The sequence below is a fragment of the Podarcis filfolensis genome (assembly GCF_964270895.1).
Source record: "Podarcis filfolensis genome assembly, chromosome: 15".
Taxonomy (NCBI): Eukaryota; Metazoa; Chordata; class Lepidosauria; order Squamata; family Lacertidae; genus Podarcis; species Podarcis filfolensis.
The window spans coordinates 16,551,312-16,576,785 of NC_139618.1; the positions used below are offsets into that span (position 1 = coordinate 16,551,312).

At 47.0% G+C, this 25,474-nt stretch overlaps 1 protein-coding gene across 1 annotated transcript in view; it reads right to left on the reverse strand.

Annotated features, from left to right (window-relative positions):
• ETS1 (ETS proto-oncogene 1, transcription factor) overlaps positions 1 to 25,474 on the reverse strand; it is a 107,360-nt gene that overhangs the window by 73,945 nt on the left and 7,941 nt on the right. Inside the window, exon 3 of the mRNA XM_083588776.1 lies at positions 18,181 to 18,325. Coding sequence (XP_083444902.1) covers positions 18,181 to 18,325 — 145 coding nt within the window. The remainder of the gene's footprint in view (positions 1 to 18,180; positions 18,326 to 25,474) is intronic.

Consider the following 25,474-nt stretch of genomic DNA (forward strand, 5'->3'; position numbering starts at 1 on the left):
GAGAGCTGGAACTGGAGTCCAAAACATCTGGACAGCACCAGAAAGGTGAAGGTTGATGGATGCTAACAAAACACCTATATGTGGGCTTGCGTATATGGAAGTGGGACCTTCAAAGCTCTATAGCTGAATTGCCTCTTTGCTCTTCTCCACCATTACACATCCAACCTACATTCTTTACTGGCCACTCGTTTCCAAGTCCATTAAGACTGGACATTTTTGCTGCTTTCCTTCATAGGAAACTGCTTCTTTTGTTAGGAGAGATGTTGGAAAATTCCCACAGAAACAGGAGTAGAAATTGCAGGGGTTTACTTATTCACCCTGCATCTGGAATGGAAATCCACCCAAAGAATATGAGTGGTACTCACTGCCTTTGTTTTCAGTCCACAAATGGTATGTACATTATGACTCCTCTCCCCGTTCACATTGTGTTTCCTTTACACGGAAATGAATGGGGTGGAATAGCATCATCATCACCTCGATGATTAATTGTGCAAAATTCCGCTACTGCAGACACTGAGATGAATGGCATCACTTTTGGCCAGAAGCTAAACTGCAGCAGAATGGCAACAGCACTGCAGGTAGCAATGAAAGGGTGGACCAGAAATTGACGCCTTCTTGCATCCCTCCTTGCCAGGCAGGCAAACAGGTAAGAGACAAAGGTGGTGGCTGGGGTGTCACCAAAGCAGCCAACACAGTTCCCACGTGGAAGAGGCACTGGGAGGTAATCTCTCTCTTCCAGATTAAAGGTTGTGTGTTCCCCAAATGCAGGCCACATAGGGCATGATCCACCGAACGTTTTTCCTATGTGAGCCCCATTAAAACAAATGGGGGATGTGCAACAGCTTTAATGCATGCTGTCCATGCACAAGCCACAGTGGGTGACAGTTCAGAAGCCCTGGGTTCAGATCCTTGCCACTGCAACAACAGCCTTATGCAAGCCATTATCACTCAACCTATCTGCAATAATAATACTGGCCTTCCTTACAGGGTCGTCATAAAGACTTATTGACATAACATATGGGAAGCATTCAAAATGCTGCAGCAGTGATCAGCTTCAATAACACCCCTCAGCTGTGCCGCCTTCAAGAGCACTTGCAGGCCAAGCTTAAACTGTTGGTTTTAACCTTTAAAGTATTAAATGGTTTAGGCTCAAACTACTTGCCTAGACCTGCCTGCTCACATACTGCAATCTCAACTGGAGGCCCTCTGGGTCTGCCCGATCCCTAGATCAGTGAGGTAGATGGCCATTCAAGGCAGGGTCTTTGCTGGGATGGCCCCACGGTTCCAGAACTCCCTTCCACTAGATGTATGTAGGCAACTACGCTTCTGAGGGTTTGGAAAGCCTTAAGGACCTGCTTGTTTATTTGAATGGGTTTTATTCTTTGGGAATAAAGCCCCTCGTTTACGCGCATTCAATATGTGTGCGACCATGTATATGTGCATTGGAAGTGACCCAGAAATGTCATAAAGACTTCACTGAAATGTCACTAAATGTAGGACTGACATATTTCAAAAAGTGAAAATCCGGACACAAAAATTGTTGATCTTTCTTTGGCAAAGTTGTTGAATTTTTTAGTTTTACCAAATTTGTTGATCCAGATTTCCTGGAAATGTCAGCAATTGCTGCCCGGACAATGTTTCCAACAGACATATTACAAATCTATGAAATGGGTGGGATGGAGTGGAGCAAGGGGTTTGCAGGCTTTTTCAATGGGTTTCAATTATATGCGACTGCAGCGATGCACACAGTGCCTTGGAATGTAACCACCACATAAACGGGGGGCTGCCTGTATATAATTGCTGGAAGTTGCTTTGGACAAGCTTTGCTGGGAAAAGTGGCATAGAAATATTTTAAAATATAATAAAAAATGCTGCTAAGCGTTAGGATCAGTGGTACTCTGATCTTGCGCTTGGGGTCTTAAGCTGACTCCTCTTAGTACCGTAGCGAGCCTAGTTTCGCAGGCACAAATAATTCACATAGTTCAGATAAGTTCCAGATAAAAGGGCTGATCTGCTATCTGAGTCAAAAAGCAACTTCAAACTGTTCCTAAATTGCCCACTGCATGCACTTTGGCTCACCATGCAATCCTCATTTAAGTTTCAAAATCTTTCGGTCAGCAGAGGCTGATTGGAGCAGCAGTCTTGAGACATCTAAAGAGGTCTGCAATGCTGCTGCTGATCTCTTTAAGCACCGCAAGCAAAGGCCCAGCACTGAAAGAGTCTTTCTAGAGACCTTCTCCGGACATCTTGGTCGAAGAAGAGAACATAAGAACAGCCTGCTGGATCAGAACCAAGGGGCCCCATTTAGTCCAGCTTCCTGTCTCCACAATGGCCAACCAGATCTTACAAAGTTTGGGAAGCTCACAAGCAGGACCTGAATGCAACAACCGCCCTCCCCATCAGTGGTTAGAGACTGGGACCCACGAGAGACCAGAGCTCAAATCATGAAGCTAGCCAGGTGACCTTGGGGGGCAATCATTGCCGCTCAACCTAACCTACCTCGCATGGTTGTTGTGAGGATTAAATGTGGATGGGGAGAACCATGTACAGTGGTACCTCAGGTTAAGTACTTAATTCGTTCCAGAGGTCCGTTCTTAACCTGAAACTGTTCTTAACCTGAAGCACCACTTTAGCTAATGGGGCCTCCCGCTGCCACTGTGCCGCCAGAGCACGATTTCTGTTCTCATCCTGAAGCAAAGTTCTTAACCCGAGGTACTATTTCTGGGTTAGCGGAGTTGGTAACCTGAAGCATCTGTAGCCTGAAGCGTATGTAACCCGAGGTACCACTGTGCAACACTTTGAGATCTTTGGCGGGAAAGGTGGAACAAATTAATGTGTAATAAATTAGCCACTGATTCAGCATTCCCTAGGGATACAGGCAAGGACTCTAAGGTGGCAGTTTCTCTCCCCCCCCAATCCCCCCCAAAATCTCTGCAATCCCAGCAGAAAACCAGCAGCTAAAGCATCTCCCATTGCCACACCTTTCTGCCTGTCATGGAGACCCTCAAAGCACAGAGCCTCCATCCATAAAAAGTGGCACTGGGATGAGTGTGGGGTGGGAGTCAGAGGGTTCAGAACAAAGAACCAAAGGACTTCCTCCGCCGCACCACAGTCTTGTCGTGGCTCAGCATTCTTGGCAAGCGCAGGGTTAAGCACGGAGGAGGAGGAGGAAGGCGGCTGTGAAGGCCACGATTTCTGGTTTATTTCAAGAAGGGAAGTGTGTGGCTGCCCGATTAGGCCGATGGCTTCCTCTTTTCCCATAACCTCCAGACCCCCGTGGCCCCAGTGTTTACTTTCTGAAATGAAAAAATCTGCTGCTGTTTTTCTTTCTCCTTTCTTGTCCTCCCCCCCCACCGCCTATTTTTGCATTTGTGCATGCAGCACATGATGGGGGGGGGGTTGTCTTCGCATGCCAGGGGGGCCGGAGTGGGTGTGGTGATGAGACTGGCTGAATAGGGCAGACACCTCTCCTCCTCCTCCTCCTGCCCCCCCCAAGTCTTGCTCCCTCCCTCTCCGCCCCACAGGCCTTTTCCAGCTGCAGCCTCTGAGTTCTGACATCTCCAGCACCAGGTTAAGAGAGAGAGAGATATATTAATGGGAGAGTTTTGTCTCCTGCTCCAGCAGCTATAAACACAACGAACATCTGGCAAGAGAAGGCTTCCCTTCTGCCAAGCAGCACAGGGGGGTGGAGAGAAAGCCCAAGCTATTTTCAGGGTCTCAGACCCACCCCCCTCTGTTCCCACCCGCTCCCCCCTTTTTTTTTCTTCTTGGCTGGGATTGACACGCAGCACTGCCCCCCTCCCAGCGATTCCCATTCATAGATAAACCCCAGAGAGGAAGTCACTTCAGCTTACAAAGCGATGGTTGGGAAAGAAAAATAAAGATGGGGCTGAGAGAATGGCTGCTTCTTGAAAATACTGATGTGTTGGACTTGGAAGGTTTCAACAATGTATTTGGTTGGCATGCATATCTGTGGTACGATAAGGTTAAAGCACATAAAGCGTTTAAAAACCACATTGTCAGAAAAGCACTGTTTAATGTCTGGATAAGATATAAGGACTTGTTAGAAAATAAAACCCCAAGATGGTTGTCACCAATGGAAGCAAAGGCTCAGAAAAAACTCAATATGGAGGCCAAATGGCCGAAATATTGGGAAATTCTGGAACAAGAGGGAGACAGATTAAAACTGCAGAGTTTTGAAAAATTAAAAAATAGAGTGTGAGACTGGCTCCATTATTACCAAATAATGGAGGCATATAATTTGGACAAAAAACTTGGCTTCCAGGTGGAAAAATCAAAATTGGAAACAGAATTGTTAGATCCCAAAGTTAAGAATCTGTCAAGAATGTATAACTTGCTGTTGTAATGGAACACTCAGGATGAAACGGTGAAATCTGCTATGATTAAATGGGCACAAGATGTTGGACACAACATTATGATGGCTGACTGGGAACAGTTATGGACCACAGGTATGAAGTTTACGGCATGTAATGCCTTAAGAGAGAATCTAATGAAAATGATCTACAGGTGGTACATGACACCAGTCAAGCTTGCAAAAATTTACCATTTGCCCGATAATAAATGTTGGAAATGTAATGAGACTGAAGGTACATTCTTTCACCTTTGGTGGACATGCCCAAGGATTAAGACTTTCTGGGAGATGATTTATAATGAAATGAAAAAGGTATTTAAATATACCTTCCTGAAGAAACCAGAGGCCTTTCTCCTGGGCATGGTCGGCCAATTGGTGCCAAAGAAGGATAGAACTTTCTTTATGTATGCTACAACAGCAGCAAGAATACTTATCGCAAAGCATTGGAAGACACAAGATTTACCCACCCGGGAAGAATGGCAGATGAAGTTGATGGACTACATGGAACTGGCGGAAATGACTGGCAGAATCCGAGACCAGGGAGAAGAGTCGGTGGAAGAAGATTGGAAAAAATTTAAAGTTTATTTACAGAAATACTGTAAAATTAATGAATGTTAGAAGGATGCTGGAATGAAGTTATATGGCTTTAGCAGAAATGTTATAAAGAATTAAGTAAAAATAGATTGTTAATGGGCCAAAGTGGAAAATTAACGTTACATTGTGTTAAGATAAATTATAGAACAAAAATTGAGAAAGATGGAAAGGATTTGCTGAAATAGCTAATTGAACTAGAATACAAAAAAGGGAGGTGTGAGGAGGTCGATGAAACAAGTAAATGAAAGATAAAGATATGGAAATATTGGATGTGTTTTTAATTGTTTTTGCTTTTCTTTTTGCTTTGCTGTATTGTTTTTTGTTTTTTTCTATGTATTGTAATGTATTGATTTGTTTTGTTTAACTTTTCTTTTCTTTTCTTCTTTCTGTAATCTTTAAACTTTTAATAAATACTATTTTTTTAAAAAAAGAAAGAAAAATAAAGATGGAATAAGGCAGGAGGTGGAGGAACTTTTCCCTGCTGTTGCAGCTCCCACCTCCAGCCACAGTTGAGTTTTCCTGGGTTGCCTGTGGGGTGCGCTGCTGTTGGGCTGAGGGCAACTGCAACTGGCTCCCCCCCCCCAATGCCCCAGTTGGCGGCAGCTGTGTTCAATCAAGGGGTCTGTGTGCGATTCCTGCATTGCAGGGGTTGGGCTAGATGACCCTCAAGGTCCTTTCCAACACTACAATTCCATGATTCTACGATGCATGTCCCTGCTTAGGTTGCACCTCGTGAGCAGCCAGCAAACCTCATGGAGGGCAGCAGGCCTCAAGTCAAGGCACAGCAAAACGTGCAGGTCCCATTTGTCTGCACTCAATTGCCTCTAGGCCTGAAGGCATGTTTGTGTTTGTGTTTGTTTGTGTGTGTGTGTGCATGTGTGCAAAGCTGAACCAAGACTGTATCCAGGCAGCAGAAGTGGGGCAGAACGCAACACTGGCAAGCTTTCACACAGAAGCAGAGTCCTGAATAGGGAATGGGCGAATCTCCCACAGAAACCTAGAACTGTAGAGTTGGAAGGGACCCCAAGGGTCATCTATTCCAACCCCCCACAACGCAGGAATCACAGCTCAAGAATCACTGACAGGTGGCCATTCAACGCCCCCCCCCGAAAATGATAGAGAGTCCACTACCTTCTGAGGTAGTGCGTTCCACTATCTAATGGCTCTGACTATATCCATTTACCTCATTTTTCCAACCACTAAGCTCATTTCTTCACATTCCCACATCAGTTTGCAAATTTAAAACAAAGCAAAACATCCACATCAGTGTTTTTAGTGCGACTCTCTCCTCAGGTACGCCTGTCTGCAAAGCCCTTTCCCCTGAACATGATGCATTTGTGTGCATTTTTGTGCGTGTCACTCGATGGGAGAACTGCATTGCAAAATTCAGAGAAATGCAATGCAGAGAAATTCATGTATTGCTCCGGAAAGGGCAGATTAGGCCAGTTTGCCCATCAATGTGAAATGGAACTGAATAGTGGCTGAATTGTGAAGGCCTGTATTGATGCACCAAAGCACAAAGCACCTCTTCCTTCACGCTGAGCTCCTGGGCATCATCCTGACATGCTCCTGCCCAGGATTTCAGACTGCAATTGTTGAGCAGGAGGCATGAAAAGACAGCGAGGGAGAAAGGAAGTGAAGGACCCCGGATTGGACAACTGCAAGGCCCACAGGATGAAACTGCCCTTCCATTATTTTGCCTTCCTGTGGACCAGCACCATGAGATGCATAGGGATCCCCCTCTCTTGCTTTCCTTGGCACCAAAGTCAGGACACCTGGTAAGAACCAGTGTGGTGTAGTAGTCTGAATGCCAGAAAAGGACCTGGGAGGGACCAGGTTCAAATCCCCACTTGGCCACGAAGCTCACTGTTTCTCAACCTTGCAGTGTTGTGGGGATTAAATGGGGAAGGGGAGAACCTGTGTATGCCAACTTGAGCTCCTTGGGATAAAAATGTAATAAAATAAATGAATAAACAAACAAACAGGCAAACTTGTGGCTTTCCAGATATTGTTGAACTCTTACTCCCATCAGCCCCAGCCAGCAGGGCCAGTGGTCAGAGATGTTGGGAACTGTGGTTCCTCAATATCGGGAGGATCCCCGAAGGTTTGATAGTGGAATGAACTACCTTAGAAGTTGGTGGACTTCCCTTCACTCTGGGTTTTTCAGCAGAGGTTGGACGGCCATCTTGTTGAAGTTCTTGAGCTGTGATTCCTGCATTGCGGGGGGTGGGTGGGGCGGGGTTGGACTAGATGACCCTGGGGAACCCCTCCCAACTCTACAATTCTAGGATTCTATGAATCTGGCCTCTTTTCTTTCCCTCTTCTCTCATGTTTCTTATCTTCCTCTGTTGTCCTGCTACATCACCCTGCCAACTGTGTCTCCCTGTCCACCGCCACTTTGTGGAAATATAACAGGGTGCGTGTGGATCAGGGGGGGTGGATCGGGGGGGGAGAGAGGGCCCCCAGTGTGCCCGCAGAACCCTTGCCAGCATCCCCCTCCATCCCTACCCAAATCTCTTGGGGTCTCCCTCCCAGCCCGTCTCAAGCAGATGTGCCTTCTTTGAGAAAAGGAGCCCATTCATCTCCTCCAGAGAGGCAGTGCGGGGGAGGCGGCAGTCAAGAGGACGTCCGTGAATGGGGGGGGGAGTGTGAGTGGGATGTCAGAAGGGGCTGAGAAAGGAGGGGGGAGGCTGCAGTTAAAAATAGGATAAAAGAATGTGGAAAAAAATGCAGCGCCTTCTCTTTTAAGCGTGGCTCTGAAAATGCGCTGCAGCTGGAGAAGCCATCGGCTGCTGAGCCATCTTGGCCTTCACACACACAACACAGCACACAACACACACACAAACACTCCTCTCCCAGAAAGGGTCTGGAATTGGGCCCAGAAGCTGCACACAAAGAGAACTTTCCTCCAGGGAACTCCATGAGGGAGGAAGAAGCATGAATGGGGGAAGTGCAGGGGATTATAGACCACTTCCAGGGGGGGGGAAAGTGGGGTGGGGGGTGGGGGAGAGAGAAAAGGGGTATTCTTGCCCCTCCGCCACCCCTCAAGTCAAGCCACCCACCACTGAAAGCATCTCTCTCTCTCTCTTTGAAAGTGTTTTTTATTGAATTGTATCTATACAGCCCAAATAACAAAACAGAACTTCATGAGACAAACACAGAAAACCTAAACAGAACCAAATCCATGTTACATTCACAAGGAGAAATGACAGAGCTGGCTTTCCGGATATTTGCGATGAGATATAGACAGGTAAGAGGAAAGTGATTAGCTATGATTCCTGCATTGCAGGGACTTGGATTAGAGGGCCCTCAAGAGTCCCTTCCGACTCTACAATGTTATGATTTTATGAAAGTACTGCCGTAAGATCAAATCGGCGTGGCCACACAATCTGCACGATACACAGAAACAAAAACCATCAAAGGCACACGGAGTACAAAGAATGTTACATCCAGAAAAACTTCCAACCCATTGGATGTTATGTATCCAGTACAGTGGTACCTCGGGTTAAGTACTTAATTCGTTCCGAAGGTCTGTTCTTAACCTGAAACTGTTCTTAACCTGAAGCACCACTGTAGCTAATGGGGCCTCCTACTGCCACCGCGCCGCTGGAGCCCGATTTCTGTTCTTATCCTGAAGCAAAGTTCTTAACCTGAAGCACTATTTCTGGGTTAGCGGAATGTGTAACCTGAAGCGTATGTAACCCGAGGTACGACTGTATTTCTTGAGAGGTTTGTGGAAGAGAGCATCTTTGAAATGCGGTCCATGCCCTTCTTAGTTAGTCATCTTCCTCTAGCTCTCAATGGGAAAAGAGGTGACTGAAGGACTCCGTTTGGTTTGGTTCTGAGGGGAGGCAGGCAGATGTCAGTCACTTCTACATTCCCTGGCACATGATATTCTTGGTGTCTCTCTCTCTGTGTGTGTGTGTGCTTAAAAAGGATTAGACCATTTCATGGAGCACAGGTCTATCACGGGCAAGCAACTGCAATAATCCAGGGGCAGCATAACTCTCTGAAAACCACACACTGGGAGGTTTTCAAGCAGAGGTTGGATGGCCATCTGCCATGGATGCTTTAGCTGAGATTCCTGCATTGCAGCGGGTTGGACTAGATGACCCTCAGGGTCCCTTCCAATTCTATGATTCTATGCAATGTCAGGGGAGGACTGCTCATGCGTCTCTGTGCTCTTCCCAGGATGTCTCCCCACTCCAATTCCTTGTGTGACTTTTAAGGTCGAGGTGAAACTTTAGCGAGGCAACCTTGGTTTTTAAACTCCACCATTCTATGATGCTATGGTCTGAGCAAATGATCCATCTGGTTCAGCACTGCTTACAACAAAGGTAGGGAACCTGGGGGCCAAATGTGGCCCTTGGCATTCTCCTCAGACCACACACCCCTCACCAGCCTAACTTTAGACCCTCCTGGAGGGCTTTCGCCTGGGTCCTGGAGCTCTTCTGATGCCTCTTGCAGGCTGAGAACGTGAGAGTGTGTGCAGGAAGCAGCCTGCAAGCTCAAAGGCAAAACTGGTACCCCTTGCTCCGCCCACTCTTGCCTTTGGCCCCGCCCACCAGGGCCACAGAAAGGAAATCAGCCCTCCAGCTGAAAGGAACAAACACCCCACCCTCGCCTGCGGCGTAGATGCTCTGCCAGGTGCAATCTGTGGTTGGAAACAGGAAGTGGCGCTCACTGCGCTGCAGAAAAAGGCGGCAGAAGCAGCAGCCAAACCTTTTGCAGAAGAGGCAGCCAAACCTTTCGCAGGGCTGGCAATGGGCAAGCTTGGCATCAGGCAATCCAGGGTACAAGGTGAGGGATGCCCAGGGGGGCATGCAGGGCACCCACAAGGGCCAGAGGTTGCCCACATTTGATCTAGGCCCTTCCCAGCCCACCCTGTCAAATGTCCCTTCTGCGTGCAGGGTGCTTGTTCCGCAACTGAACGACTGCCCTTTCTCTGTCTGCGGCCCCCCAAAAAGTTTGCTTTGCATGTACAGTATTGAAGCTCATTTCAGCAAGGTTACTTCCAGACATGTGAGTATTTTTGGCACAATGAAAGCACTCATATACCACACTAACAGTCGTAGCCTCCCCCACAGAACCTTGGGAACTGCAGCTTGCTGGGTGCGCTGAGAGTTGTTAGGAAGCCTCATCACCCTTCACAAACTACAGTTCCCAGAATTCTTTGGGGAAATCAACAGCTGCTGAAATGGTGTGACAGTGCTTTGAATGCAGATGGTTCCAACTCTTACACACAGCAAAATCAGATCTATTGGTATTGACTTGGAACTCTTGTACAATTCAAGTGAGCAATATATTTATTGTAATATTCAAATCAGATTAAGGGACATTGAAAAACAAAACTGAGTCAGCTATAAATAAAATTTGCTCCCCCAAGTTTTATGGTTTAAATCCAACAGATAACAGGGTCACTTATATTTCAAAATTAATAATTCCAGTCCAACAAGGGCTTTTATATTACCCCAGCTGAACATTTTCCCCTTCAGCTTTTGTCAAGGGCAGATATTTAAACATCCCCAGAAATGGTAGACATTGCGGATGTTTTTTGAATGTGCCGGACACAGTAGAACATATTCTTTTCTACTGTCCATTGTACAACCAGCTATGCAAATGCATGCTATATCCTTTTTTGGGTAGTCTAACATCACAGCACAATGAAGGTATCAGATGCTATCTGTCTGACATTAACCCGGTAGTAACTGCAAGGGTGGCTGAGTTTTTAATCAACAGTATCACTCAGAGAAGCGAATGGCACTATTTGGTGGGAAGAAACTCCAATGAAAATCTTAGTTATTAAATATTTTTACATGGCTGTTTATCTGTATATATTTTAAAATTTTATATATGGATGTTTTATGATGGCCTATATTTGTAATGCCCAATAAAGGTTTGAAGAAGAAGAAGAAGAAGAAGAAGAAGAAGAAGAAGAAGAAGAAGAAGAAAAAGAAGAGTTTGGATTTGATATTCCGCTTTATCACTACCCGAAGGAGTCTCAAAGCAGCTCACAACCTCCTTCCTTTCCTCCCTCACAACAAACACTCTGTGAGGTGAATGAGGCTGAGAAACTTCAGAGAAGTGTGACTAGCCCAAGGTCACCCAGCAGCTGCATGTGGAGGAGCGGGGAAGCGAACCCGGTTCACCAGATTACAAGTCCCCTGCTCTTAACCACTACACCACGCTGGCTCTCTTAGGCAAAGCAAGCTTTGAATGCCACGGTGTGGATAAAAATGAAATAAAATGCTCTGCTGCCCCAGCACAACAACAACGAAAAAGAAAACAACATTTTGCAGCTAGGAAAGTGAAGGGGAAATGTCCTGAACAGCATAGGATGAAGGAATGATGGGCAGGAAGACGCAGAAACCTCCCTCAAGCAAAGCAGGATGGCAAGGTCATTGACATGTAACTTCCCCACAGACAATCAGAAGGGAGGAGCAATAAACAGAAGAGCTGTAAGTCTCAGAAGACATTTGACAATAACTCCTCAACGTACAACTTCAAAGCGGGGCTCACCCCCACCAAAAATGCAGCTGAGCAGGACTATGTGGAAAGAAGAACCTATTTCTGGTAAGTTGTGGCTTTCAGCCTCAGGTTGCAAAAACGTGAGATGTTGTCAGATGCTGATCTCTTTGCAACATGCCCTCCCTGACTTGTTGCCTCCAGGGCACAGGAGTACCAGAAAGGGAGGCTTTTTCTTATTGCCTCAGGCCTCATGCAGAGAGGCAGAATGCTCCCAAGCACTGCATATACAAGACCGTCAAGCTGAAACTAGGGTTGCCATATTTTAAAAAGTAAAATTCTTGATACCCCCCCCCAAATGGTTGAGCTTTTGGGGGGGCAACCTCCTCCGAAAATTGCTTTCGGAGCTGTTTTTGCTGCTTTTACCATCGCATTGCCATACACCCGAGTTTTCCCTGACATTTTGCCAATTCACCAAAATCCCTCCATGCCATTTTTACACCCGAAAACCAGGACGTGTCAGGAATTTTCCTGACATATGGCAAGCCTACCTGAGGCCTACCTTTCCACAAAACAAACTCAGACAAGGTCAGACTGCAGAGTCGAGTCTGAGAAGTAGACAAGCATGTGGTTGTCTCTGAAAGCTGCCACTCTGGGACAAATGCAATGCAAGTTCACAAGAGCTTTTGGAGAAATGAGGACTGCCCAAGCCAACCTCTCCCTACACCACCATCATCATCATCATCACCACCACCACCATCAGCACCATCAGCATATAAATTTATATAGCCCCTTCATCCAAAGATCTCAGGGCAATTCATAAGAGTCTTCAGTTGCTCCATCAGCTTTTGTCCTGGACCCGCTCATTTTTTTGTTTCTCATCCAGCTGACTGCTGGCTGGTGGCCCTTGGAAGGCTGCACACAAGGTAATGTGGCCCTTGAGCTGACAAAGGTTCCCCACCCCTGCTATACACAGTACCGACTGGCTAGTGCCCACAATGTTGCTAAGAAACCTCTCTCCCTCCATAATCCTTGCAGCAGCTTTCCTCTTAAAGTAAAATTTCAATAATACAGTGAATTGGCCGATCAATGTGTGAATGTTTATGCAGCACTTTAAAACATTTTAAAAATTGGGCAGTCTGCCTAAATATGGGCGGGGGGGGGGGAGGAGGAAGCCAGGCTCACATAAAACTTGGGAGTTTACAGTGGGCTCATGTGACAGCTGCCTTCCATTTATTTATTTCTTGCAGGTTTCTAGTCCTTATGATTAAGGAAAGGACATGTCCGCACAAAACCTGGAAGCCAGAGGAGGACTTGTGTCAGCAAATAATGGGTTTATAATCCTTGTTCATTCCCCAGGCCTATGAAAATTAGAATAAAGTTAGCAAACGAGGAAAAATAATGTGGAAATACATTTGATTTGCATAGTTGATTCAGGATGTGGGTTCTTTTGGAAGTGCCTTGTTCCACCAGATGCATCTAGCAACCTGGCAGCCTCAGCTGTTCTTAATTTTGCCTCTCCTGAAAGGATCAAAGCAATTGGTGATGGACTGCCCTGCCGCTATCAGTTGTGGCTCCAAGGGCTTCCAAAATGGGAGTCTTCCTCCAAGTTTTGCAACAGTGGCTCATCCCCTGCTCCCTTTATGCCATTTGTACTGAAGATTCTCTCCCAGCATCAGCAGCAAAAATATGATAGCTCCTTAGAAACATCTTTGGAACTCCAGGAGAGTGATAACATTCTTGCACAGATGCTTGCATCAAAACCATCTCTCTTTCAAAAGTCCGAAAGCCTTGGATTTATGGCCCAGCGACAGCACCGTATAATCTTATCTCATCTATCTAAAAAAAAACTATGGAAGATTTTCCTTTCTGGGAGTTGTGCTGCCTGCTTTACTGAGCAAAGAAGCGGCCTCTTCCCTGAGAGAGGGTCTCACCTAACACAAGAGCTGGCACTCAGCAGCTCTTTCCAATATTTTGAATGACTATGACTTTATTGAACGGCATTGATGGTTTCGAAGGTATTTGTTGCTATACGCTACTGTGCTTTTGATGTCATAGACATTGCAATGCTTGTTGCGTTTTTAATGGCATTGCGGTTACTGAGAGCTGCTTTGAGCTCGACGTCTGCTGTTGGAAAAGGGGAATACAAATAGTGAATCGAGCACGTGAATAATCTTGCTTTGGGCACCAAAGGCCCAAATTCTTCTGAGGAAGGTAAAACGACTCCCCACACCAAATATGTTCGAATTCAGTTACAGGATGGCATTTTAAAAAAACATTCAAAACTATACTCTGTAAGCTGCAGTAGGTGCTTCCAGGTGGGCCCTAAACTGTGCAGTCAGCCATCTTGTTCATTCAGGAAGGTTTTCCCCCCATGAGTGATTTTTGTCCTGCATTGTACTTATCTTGGGCTGTTTTATTCCCCACCACAGGAAGTCCGAATAGGGAGCAAAAGACCCCATCCATGCTCTGTGGATGGAGATATGGGAAGATATAAAGCCATAAGAATAGCCAACTGGATCAGACCAAAGGCCCTTCTAGTCCAGCATTCTGTTCTCACAATGGCCAACCAGATCCCTGTGGGGGATCAAGTCGGATGCTGCAGGGTTCTAGCCTGGGCCCATTGTTGTTCAACATCTTTATAGATGACTTGAATGGAGGTACTGAGGGTTTGCTCATCAAATCTGCAGATGACACCAAACTGGGAGGGGTAGCTAATGCCACAGAAGACATGAAAAAAGTACTTTATTTTATCTGTCCCGAATCTCCAAGTCATAAAGACAACCGGCAAGGATGGAGATTCTTTCAACAGCCTGAATAATCCTTTGCCACCCCTATTTCTTGAACCTGTGTCAAACCCCTGACTAGCACCCCCTCACGGTTCCCATCTGGAAGTGCTGGGGTCTTTTGCGACAGCCAGAGCCAAATCCTGGGAGTGGCCCCCACAAATTGCACACACAATGTGCAGTCAGAGCAGAAGTGAAACTGAGCACCTAGAGATACACACAAATATGGGACTTCCTTGCCTACGTGAAGCCGTAAGGCAGACAGAAAAAACCCCCCCACCTTAAACCCCATTAAAATAAAAAAAGGAAAAGAACAAAGAGGGGGAAATCCTTGCAGGTTACTGGTAGGAGTCAATACTGTCTAAGTAAACACTGCTAGTGTGATGTGAGATCTCAGAATGGGCCCTGGACAGCAATGGGCTTGATTCAAATTTTAGTTCAGCCCCAAATGCTGAGTGGCCTGAGGCAACTGTCCTTTCTCCCAGCTTTCTCTGTTAGCTTGAAACAAGAGAACACAGTAATAATGGCCAACTTTGCCGGGTTGTAGTGAGAATTGTTGGGATATCGTGCATAAATCTCTTAAAACACAAATGAAAGGTCAACTAACTAAATAATATGGATTAAAATAGCCTACTGCCAGATGTTCCTATTTGGCCCTTGAGATTGACATTGCAGGCCTGGGTCTCTGCACCCTCATTTCATGAGATCAGGCCAATGGGGACTGGAGGCGGGGCCTTTTCTGTGGTGGCACCAAGAGAGTCGAATATCTTCCTGATGTTTAGTCAGAATCTCATTTCTTGTAGCTTGAAGCCATTTGTTTGAGTCCTGCCCTCTGGAGCAGGAAAAAACAAGCTTGTTCCCTCCTCCATGTGACAGCCCTTGAGATATTTGAAGATGGCTATTGTAACTCCTGTCCTCTTTTCCAGGTTAAACATGCCCAGCTCCTTCAAGTGTTCTGCATAAAGGCTTGGTTTCCAGACCCTTGATCATCTTGGTTGCCCTCATCTGCACACGTTTCAGCTGGTGAACATCCTTCTTAAATTGTGGTGCCCAGAACTGAACACAGGACTCCAGGTGTGCTCTGACCAGTACAAAGAGGTTCCTACAGGCACATCTTCTATCCAGGCAACCAAGAGGGATTATCACAATGCAAGGACACACTGCCGCAAGATGAAAGCATGTAAGGAGGGGGCGGGGCCAGAGCAGTGAGGGGTGGGGCCTGGAAGAGGAGGCATGGCCTTGGAGAGGCATGACCTGAGGAGACTGCTGAGGGCTAGGAACAGGTGCACCAACCCCTGAGATCCCCTACTCCTGGTCCAGAGAAATCCTTGCCCTGCTTCATGGTAAGGCTGAAGAAGAAAACACTTGTGTCCAGCTATATAATAATAATAATAATAATAATAATAATAATAATAATAATTATTATTATTATTATTATTATTTTATTTATACCCCACCCATCTGGCTGGGTTTCCCCAGCCACTCTGGGTGGCTCCCAACAGAATATTAAAAGCACGATATGCAGTGTTACCTCTAGTTATGAACTTAATTCATTCTGGAGGTCCGTTCTTAACCTGAAAATGTTCTTAACTAGAGGCGTGCTTTCGCTAATGGGGCCTCTTGCTGCCGCTGCACCACCAGCACACACTTTCCCTTCTCATCCTGGGGCAAAGTTCTCAACTCGAGGTAACTCTTCCAGGTTAGCGGAGTTTGTAACCTGAAGCGTTTGTAACCTGAGGCGTTTGCACCTCGAGGTACCACTGTGTTTTGATATAACTAGCATCCTCTTAAACCTTTAATACTGAAGGTGAAGCAGATGATGTAAACAATCTCTGTACTTCACTCAGTCGCAGCCATGGTTTTTTTGTTTGCCTTTGATTGGTTTGTACATCCCGTTGAGTTTCTGAAGTTGCATTTTCAAAAAGATAGGAACAAAGAACAAATGGACCCCCAACAAGAAAAGTTGCAACCTGCAAAAGCTTTGCAGCATGAAAAGGGCGTGTGGATGCAGGCAGAGGAAGTGGTGGTGGCACAGTGATGATGAGAGGAGGCTTTTGACAGTCAACAACAGTCGTTGCAGAGAGGAAGCCGCGGGAGAAACCTCTGGACTTGTTACAACATTTTACCTTAAGAAACAGAAGGGTGTTGGAAGAAGAGCATCTGCTGGGTCATAAGAACATAAGATGAGTAATCTGGATCAGGCCAAAGGGCGGCCCACCTAGTCCAGCATCCTGTTCTTGCTGTGGCCAACTAGATGCCCCAATAGGAAACACACAGGCAGGATTTGAACACAAGAGCCCTCTCCCCTCCTGTGGTTTCCTGGAGCTGGAATTCAGAAGCATCACTGCCTCTCAACTTAGAGGCAGAACACAGCCATCCTGACTAGTAGCCATCAATAGCCTTCTCCTCCTCCATGAATTTCTCTGATCCTCTTTTAAAGCTATCTAGGTTGGGGACCATCACTGCCTCCGGAGGGAGCAAGTTCCACCATTTAACTATACACTGTGTGAAGAAGGACTTTCTTCTATCTGTCCCGAATCTTCCAGCAGTCACCTTCTTTGGAAGTCCATGACTACTTGTGTTATGAGAGAGGGAGAAAAGCTTTTCTCTGTCCACATTCAGCACACCATGCATAATTTTACAGACCTTTATCATGTCTCCTCTTATTCACTTTTTCTCTAAACTAAAAACAAAACAAAACCCAAATCCTGCAACCGTTCATCAAAGGGAAGTCACTCCATGCCCTCGATCCTTTTGGTCCTCCTTTTCTGAACCTTTTCCAAGTCCACAATCTCCTTTTTGAGGTGAGGCAGCCAGCACTGTACACAGGATCAGGCAGGCCCTGGTTCCACCTAGTCCAGCTGAGCTTGGCCAAAGCAGGGCGCTCTGAAGATTTGCTGGACTCAAGCTGCCATAGCTAGGGGTGATGAGAGTTGTAGTCAACAACAGCACAGGGCGAGGGGAGCTGCACAGCACACTGACTGTTCCTGACTTGCCAGAAAGCAGCCCACGAAGGTGGAAGCAGCAGCAGCCTGCTTCCCTAGTTAATTGTCCTCAGCATCAGGACCGTTTAGTAACCAGCTTTACACTGAGCTAGACCATTGGTCCATCCTAGCTCAATACTCTTGACACTGACAGGCAGCAGCTCTCTGGGGTTTCAGGCAGGGCACATTTCCAGCCCTAGCTGAAGATGCTGGGGCTTGAACCCGAGGCCTTCTGCATGCAAAGCAGGTGTTCTGCCAATGAGCTAATTCCCTTCCCTGATGCAAAAGCCCTCAGGAGAACATGGAGTTTCCTTCTGCCTCACCATCACAAGCAGGAGCCATCGCTAGGCTCGTCCCCTGTAAAATCAACCCCACATATGCCGGCAGCCATGATTATTCTTAGCATCATATATTGATGTACCTACTTGACCACATTGGCGGAACTCGAATGATTACATGTGCCACATAACACCTGAAAGAATTCATTAGTGGCACAACTTGCACCTTGGAACTCCCTGCCTCTTGAAACCAGGCAGGAACCTTTGCTGTATCCTTTTCGGCACCTGCTGAAAAACACACTCTTGTTTCGTCAAGCCTGTCCAGGTGCCTAGAAAGTTGGGGGGCGGGTTTCATCTGGTTCAATCTATTAACTTTCTGAAAGTCTTAAATTGCTGCTACTCTTTCCCTATTGATTACTTTACTGTTTCACTTTTTTTTGTAAACCTTTCTTTTAAAAAAACAAACAAACAAGCAATGTGTCAATTTCACGAAAAGGATAAATGAATATTCCCATTTTGCAGACAGTTAGGGTAGATAACTGAGGCTGAGCGAGAGAGATCATGTGACGGGGTCAAGAACCGAAGCCGGGCTTCCAGAATCAACATTCCCTCTACACAGCGTGACATGATGGCAGGGGAAAATAAGATTCTGCGTTGGGGAAATAGGAAAATGCCTTTGCTAGAACCAAGAGGAGGCCTACCTGTGCTGTGATATTCAAGCCCCGTGGGCACTTCCTGGATGGTCGCTTCGTCCCAGAGTGGGTAGAATGCCCTCTGCTGGTAGCAGGTGGACTGGAACCCACAGGTCGCCCACGGGTCTTCGTAAGGGTTGACATCTCCCTGCCTCTGTGGGAAAGAGAAGCACACCTGGCTGAGCACAGGTTTCCAGAGGAATGACACCAAAGGCAGTCACCTCAAAGTGTGCAAGCTGGGAAGCGTGCAGAGGACTACGATGATCAAGGGTCCAAGCTTTGTGAGGACCAGCTGAGGAAGTTAGGGATGCTTAGCCCGGAAAAGTGGAGTCCAAGAGGAGATACAAGAGCCATCTTTTCAAATATCTGAAGGGCCGCCACATGGAGCAAGCTTGTTTTCTGCTGCTCCAGAAGGTAGGATCTGAACCAAGGAACTCAAATTGCAAGAAAGGAGATCCTGACTAGACATTAGGAAGAACTTTCTGGCAGTCAGGGTTGTTTAACAGTGGAACGGACTCCCTCAAAAGGTGGTGGACTCTGATTAATTGGAGGATTTGAAGTAGAGGTTAGATGACCACTTGTCAGGGATGCTTTGGTTGTGATTTCTTCATTGCAAGGAGTTGGACGAGATGAACGTTGGGGTCCCTTCCCACTCTACCATTCTATGGTTCTTTGAGCCTGGATACAGTGGTACCTTGGGTTACAGACACTTCAGGTTACAGACTCCGCTAACCCAGAAATAGTACTTCGGGTTAAGAACTTTGCTTCAGGATGAGAACAGAAATTGTGTGGTGGCGGCAGTGGGAGGCTCCATTAGCTAAAGTGGTACCTCAGGTTAAGAACAGTTTCAGGTTAAGAATGGACCTCCAGAACGAATTAAGTTCTTAACCCGAGGTACCACTGTAGCTTTGTTTGTTAGAGCATGCTGCTGATAACACCAAGGTTGCAGGTTCGATCCTTGTATGGGACAGCTGCCTATTTCTGCATTGCAGAAACTGTCCCATTCTACAGTTCTGTGATTCTTTGAAAGTGACTGGTGCCTTGGCAGATGCTTCTACAAAGTGCACCCTGGTCCACAGGTGCATTTGATGGGTGTTTGGTGCACTCAGTGCATCAAACTGCAGAGCAGGGATAGGGAACCCCTAGGGCTGAATAGGGCACATGTGGTTCTCCAGCTTTTTCTGTGCAGCGTTTGGGATTCTCCCTTAGCTATCCCTTTCCCAGGTCAATCCAGGTCCTCCTTGAGTGCTCTTGTCCGGCTGGACTGGGCCCCTGAACTGGAAAGATGCTCCATCTGGAGATGGAGAGAACCGGGGGTGCACAAACCTCCTATCTGGACAGTACAATGGGAAAACCTACTACTGAATGTGGCTCCCAGGAGGTTCCACACCAAGAAAGGACAACACACACACACCAGCTCTTTGCAGTGTTTGTGTGATTCTCCCTCTCTTTCCCACACAAGTCAAGAGAGACAGAAAGGGCTGAACATGCTGCAAATCATTAGATTCTGAAAAGAAAACAGTTGCAACATAAATGTTGGCAATACTGCCACAGGGCCTTTTCAGTGGTGGCTCCCTGATTGAGGAATCACCTCCCCAGTGAGGTGTGCCTTTCTCCATCCTTATTAACTTTCAGGATGAATTTGGAAATGTCCCTGTTTACATTTGGTGGCTGAGGAAAGACCATTCCCGGCAACCTTGAGATCACTGGACGGAAGAATATTTTTAATCGGAATTGCCTTTAGAATGTTTTTCAATTGAAACTGTGCAAAGTGAAACTTTAGATGTTTTTAACTAAAATTGTTTTTAGAATGCTTTGCCGTGCTTTTGTTTTGAAGTTGGGCGTGCGTTTGCTGTCCGGGGCTCCTTTGGGAGGAAGGGAGGAATATAAATTCAATGAATGAAAACAGTCAACCGTTATTCTATGAGCAGATAAAAACATATACTCAGTAATAACAAAGTCAAGTCTCATGGGTCAGAGAACGCCTGGGCAAAAAGAGATGTCTTTAGAAGACATTAGAAACATGCCCTGACTCCGGTGGTGCAATCGGAGCAGGACTTTAGGGCAGGTGTCCAGGGGCCCACTCAGCAGAATGAGCTGGAGGAGCCCCCAAAGAACAGTGGGGAGGGGTCCGGCTTCCTACAGTTTGAAGAAAGGGAAGTGATGCACATGTGGTTGTATTCAATGTTAGTCCTACTCAGAATAAACCCTGCGAAATCCATGGACACAACTCCATTGTCGCCATTGTCCTTCCTTGGAGGTTTTTAAGCAGAGGTTGGATGGCCGTTTGTCAGGGATGCTTCAGCTGAGATTCCTGCATTGCAGGGGGATTGGACTAGCTGTCGCTTGGGGGTCCCTTGCAATGATATGATTCTATAAAGCAGGGATTTTTTTGGAGGGTGTCTGCAGATGTCCAGATATTGCAGGACTCCCAGTATAACCAATGGGTTGTGCAGTCCAACAACATCTGGAGTGCCACAGATTCTGCATCCCTGACTTGAAAAGATGGGGCCATGTAAGAACTATTATAGCCTTATCAAACTATTGGTCCACTTAGCTCAGTACTGTCTACACTGACTGGTAGCATCTCTCCTGGATTTTCAGAAAGGGAGACATTACCAGGGATCAAACCTGCACTCTTCTGCATGCAAAGCGATGGCCTTTCCCATAAATCCAGCATCTGAAACTGCCCCATTGCCCACATCTCTGTTTGGGCATCTCTGCCTTCCAATACTCTGGAAGCAACCCAATGTTAACACTCTGACTGGACTCTTGCAGCCTGTTTCAAAACGGAGGGCGGCTTTCTGCAGCCCTTGCTGCCCCACCCATATCCTTCCACCAGCACAGCGGCGGCACTGTCACACGTCCCTGTCCCCCTGGGAGATGGGGGAGGCTCAGCCATAGGAAGCGACAGGAAGGCAGGAATAATTTTAGACAAACAACGCCAGGAACTCTGTTTCTTTTTTAAAGTAAAAGAAAAAAAGAAAATGGACAAGAAAACTCCCTGGAAGTTGCTGCCACACGAGACTGCCCTTTGGAACAGATCTTAGGTCACAAAGAGAAGCTGCTTTTTGGGGGGGTGAAGGAGCAACCTTTGAGCCCAGGCTTGGAATTGGCCATTTGTTGCATCTACCGTGAGTAGGACTGTAGCTCAGTGATGGAGAACTTGCCTTGCATTCAGAAGGTTCCAGGTTCAATCCCTGGTATCTCCATGTAAGGCAAGCAGAGAAATTTGCTTGAAACCCTGGAGAACCACTGCCTTCCACAGTGGGGACATTGGTTTCCGGGCAGGAGTTGATCACAGTGTGGATTTGCCACATGTGCCTTCCTCTTAGCATGTTTCTCCCTTGCGTCCTGAGTTCGAGTGTCTTCAAAGCCCATGACACCTTTGGTAAAGGCTGATCTCCAACTGGAGCACTTGCAGGCCAGTGTTTCCAGTTGTCAGTGTTTAACCCTGACCACTGGTCCTGTTAGCTAGGGATGATGGGAATTGTAGTCCCAAACATCTGGAGGGCTGGAGTTTGCCTATACTTGGGGTAGATCTTAGGTCAAGTGCGGGGAGGCAGCCAGGGCTGTGACAGAGACGCCTGGGTGCAATCCCACCATCACGCTCCCCCACTTTCATGCATTGATTTGCATTGCTCCAAAATCTTCTGATGTTTCTTTGGCTCCGTATGTATATTCACGGCTATACATTTCAGGAAAGAGTACATGCAAGCCATGTCTCTGAGCACTTTATGGGCCCAGAATGCCAAGCAGGATTAATCCAGAAACTGACTAATGCTTCAGGAGAGGATTCCCACGCAGGCTCAGCTTCCACCGATATCAGAAGTTATTAGGATCAAGCCCTGCAAGGGCGACATGCGAAATTCTGACTCCATCAGAGCAACCACAACATTCCCCAGGCGGGAAAATAACACTGACTGTCTACAGCTCACCACAGAGTCAGAATCCTCAAGAACAAAACTGCCAAAGCTGGCCTGGGAAGAATTCCACCATGGAGCATGGCTACCAGTAACTGGATGCCATCACAAACGTCAAGATGATCCAGGAGGGTCAACGCAAGCAAACCGGGGAGATTGACGGACATGTGCGTTGTTGGGAACCCTTCGGCCAAGTTGCCCTTAGTAGCCCCAAGTGCATGAGAGGCAACTTTGAGGCACTCAGGGGAGGGAGATGGCCACTGCAGGGTTGCCTCCAGCACTCGCCCTACTCAGAGTAGAATCACAGAAGTGTAGGGGCTGGAGGATCAACTACTAGTTCAACCCCCTGCAATGCAGGAACGTGCAGCTGCCCCACATGGGGATCGAACCTGCAACCTTGGCGTTATCAGCCCTAACCAACTGAGCTATATGGTGCTGTATGAGCTGCAATGCTTCCCCCACCACCCCCCGCCCTAGAAAAACAGGCGCCGGTACTCACCATGAAGTTGTTGTGTGTACCCCTGAGCATCCCCTAAAAAAGAGCATTGGCTATATAAGTTATATGAGGCATCATTTAGCCCAACACTCTCGTAATGCAGGTATCACTGCTTAAGAATCCCTGACAGATAACTCCCTGGGGTGGGGGGTGATTATTGTTTTGTTTGTTACTATACTACATGTTTTTGTATTTTTATATTGTAAACTGACCTGTGATCCTCGGTTGAAGGGCAGTACAGTGGTACCTTGGGTTAAGTACTTAATTTCTTCCGGAGGTCCGTTCTTAACCTGAAACTGTTCTTAACCTGAGGTACCACTTTAGCTAATGGGGCCTCCTGCTGCCGCCGCGCCACCAGAGCACAATTTATGTTCTCATCCTGAAGCAAAGTTCTTAACCTGAAACACTATTTCTGGGTTAGCGGAGTCTGTAACCTGAAGCGTATGTAACCCGAGGTACCACTGTGTATAAATTTAATAAATAAAGAAGATAGTGGGCATGCCTAACTTAGGTTCATTTATTTCAATGGGTCTACTCTAAGTAGAACTTAATTGGAGGGATACCAGCCCATGGGTCTTACTCCCATGTTGTAGAAGGTTTGTGGGGTTGTTTTTTTGCACCCGTTGCCTGGCTACAGAAATGCACTGCATAATTCAGAGAAGTGCAAATCTCAAAGGAGGTTTCGATGCACAGATTGTGTCAGAAAACGAGAATGAGGCAACCCTATGGTGTGTGTGTGCAAAAACCATCAACCACAGCCCTTAAAAAACACCACAGTGTGTTTCCCCCACCCCACCCCACTGCTAACCCCAAAAGCAAGCAGGACAATGTCACCACTGGCCACCAAGATCCAGCTAAAACAAGCAGGTCTTTCAGAAATAATATGGCACACATGGGCGTAGCCGGGGGGGGGGCAGCTGCCCCCCTAGATCAATAAAATTAAATAAAGGTACATAGCAAACTGAGGTTATGCCCCCTCTAACAAAAGGCCTATCCTGTCCCGTCCCCCGCAACAAAAATCCTGGCTACAACTCCTGTTTGCCATCTATGGAAAGAAAAGGTGTAACAAGGAAACAGCTTGTGGGGGGTGATAATGGGGGAGGCCAGTTGCCTAGATGGGGCCAGACCTTGGGACAGCTGAGTTCAGGGGAAGGAAACTCTTTTTCCTGTTATCCCAAAATAATAGCAGGCTCAGCAGACCTTCTGCCAATGACGTGTTCTGCATTCTCTCCCGGCTTCTGAGGTTCTTCTGCCTCACACGAGAAACACCTCAATACAAAGAGGACCTTATTTTCTTTGAGTGCCATCTCACAGTGAGACCGCAGCTCTAGGCTCTGCAAAGTCCCCTGGGGCATTCATGAATCTACCAGGTTCCAACTAGTTTCCCAGGACCCTTCTTTCGAAGTGTGTATTTAGACTCAGGGCTGTATCTAGTGTTCTCCGTCCACTAGCTCAGGGGCTGTTGAGCCAGCAGACAAGCAAGGTTTTAACACGTTCTGCAACGTAGAAATCTGGTGTGCTAGCGTGAAATTGTGCTACAAATTGTGCAATCTATCGTGCGACGAGGTTACCAGCAAACTGCTCGTTCATCCTCTTGCACAACTGGTGCAAAACATTTCACCGGCAGAAGGAGGATCCCACTAAGGCAGCCTTTCTCAACCTGCCGGTCCCCAGATGTTGTTGAACTACAACTCCCATCTCCCCTAGCTAGCAAGGCCAGAGCTCAGGGATGATGGGAGTTGTAGTCCAACAACATCTGGGGACCCACAGGTTGAGAACCACTGCACTAAGGACCTTTAATAGGCATGGGCAAACTTGGCTCTCCAGATGTTTTGGGACTACAATTCCCATCATCCCCTGACCACTGGTCCTGCTAGCTAGGGATCATGGGAGCTGTAGGCCAAAAGCATCTGGAGAGCCGAGTTTGCCTATGCCTGGCCTTTAACCTTGGGTGCAACCCCATGTAAATTGGCAGAGGCAACATTTGTACAAATTTGTCTCCTCTCCTGCACTCTTTGTTTCATGACCCATTTCCTCTTCCTTGGCAATGGCCACTTGATTGCTAACTCTTGAAACTGCAAAGGTGGTATTTGTGGAAATAGCCAATGCCATCGATGGGTGGATCTTCAGGGTACATGACAGAGCCTGGAGGTGATGCCCAGTGGCTGGGGACAGATTGGGAGTGAAGCCCAATGTTTTTGCACATGTCTGGGGACAGACCCCAGCACAAAAGCACTCTGTGCATTGAAGACAGCCTTTTCTGAGAGGAGGCAGAAAGGCTTTCCCTTCACTGGCAGCTGGCCCAAAGCAAAGGAATCAGAAAACCAGCCCCCCACCCTGGTTGACTGGCAGCTCCCAGTGTGAGGGTCACACCCTGCCGAGATCTCATGCTCCTCAGAATTGCTCCTTGACGGAGGCTGCTCACATCTTCAGATGTGAGTCACCGGTCTGAGCAGGCTGTGCTCGCAATGGAAGGCAGCAGGGAATGTGAAACTCACAGCACCCCTTGCCTTTCACATGAATCAAGACCGACACCCCGAGATCCTTCCTGCATGAGCACCAATTAAAAGGGGGAGGATACCCTGAATGCCTATAACCACACCAAGGCATGTGTGAAGTGGACTATCAGGTGCTGAGATATCAAGGGGGTGAAATGCACGCATGAACCAAGCCCAACCTCCAAGTCCATTTCTTTAAGTTCACTTAGAAAACCAGGAAGTTTGACTTATTGAAGGATGATTTGTGTTCCGCCTTGCATCTTGTTTCATAGAATTGTAGGGTTGAAAGGGTCATCCAGCCCAGCCCCTTGCAATGCAGATTCAAAAGTACAGATTATGTAGGGCTGCCTTCAAATACACATTGAATCAAATTTCTCTCCCATCTC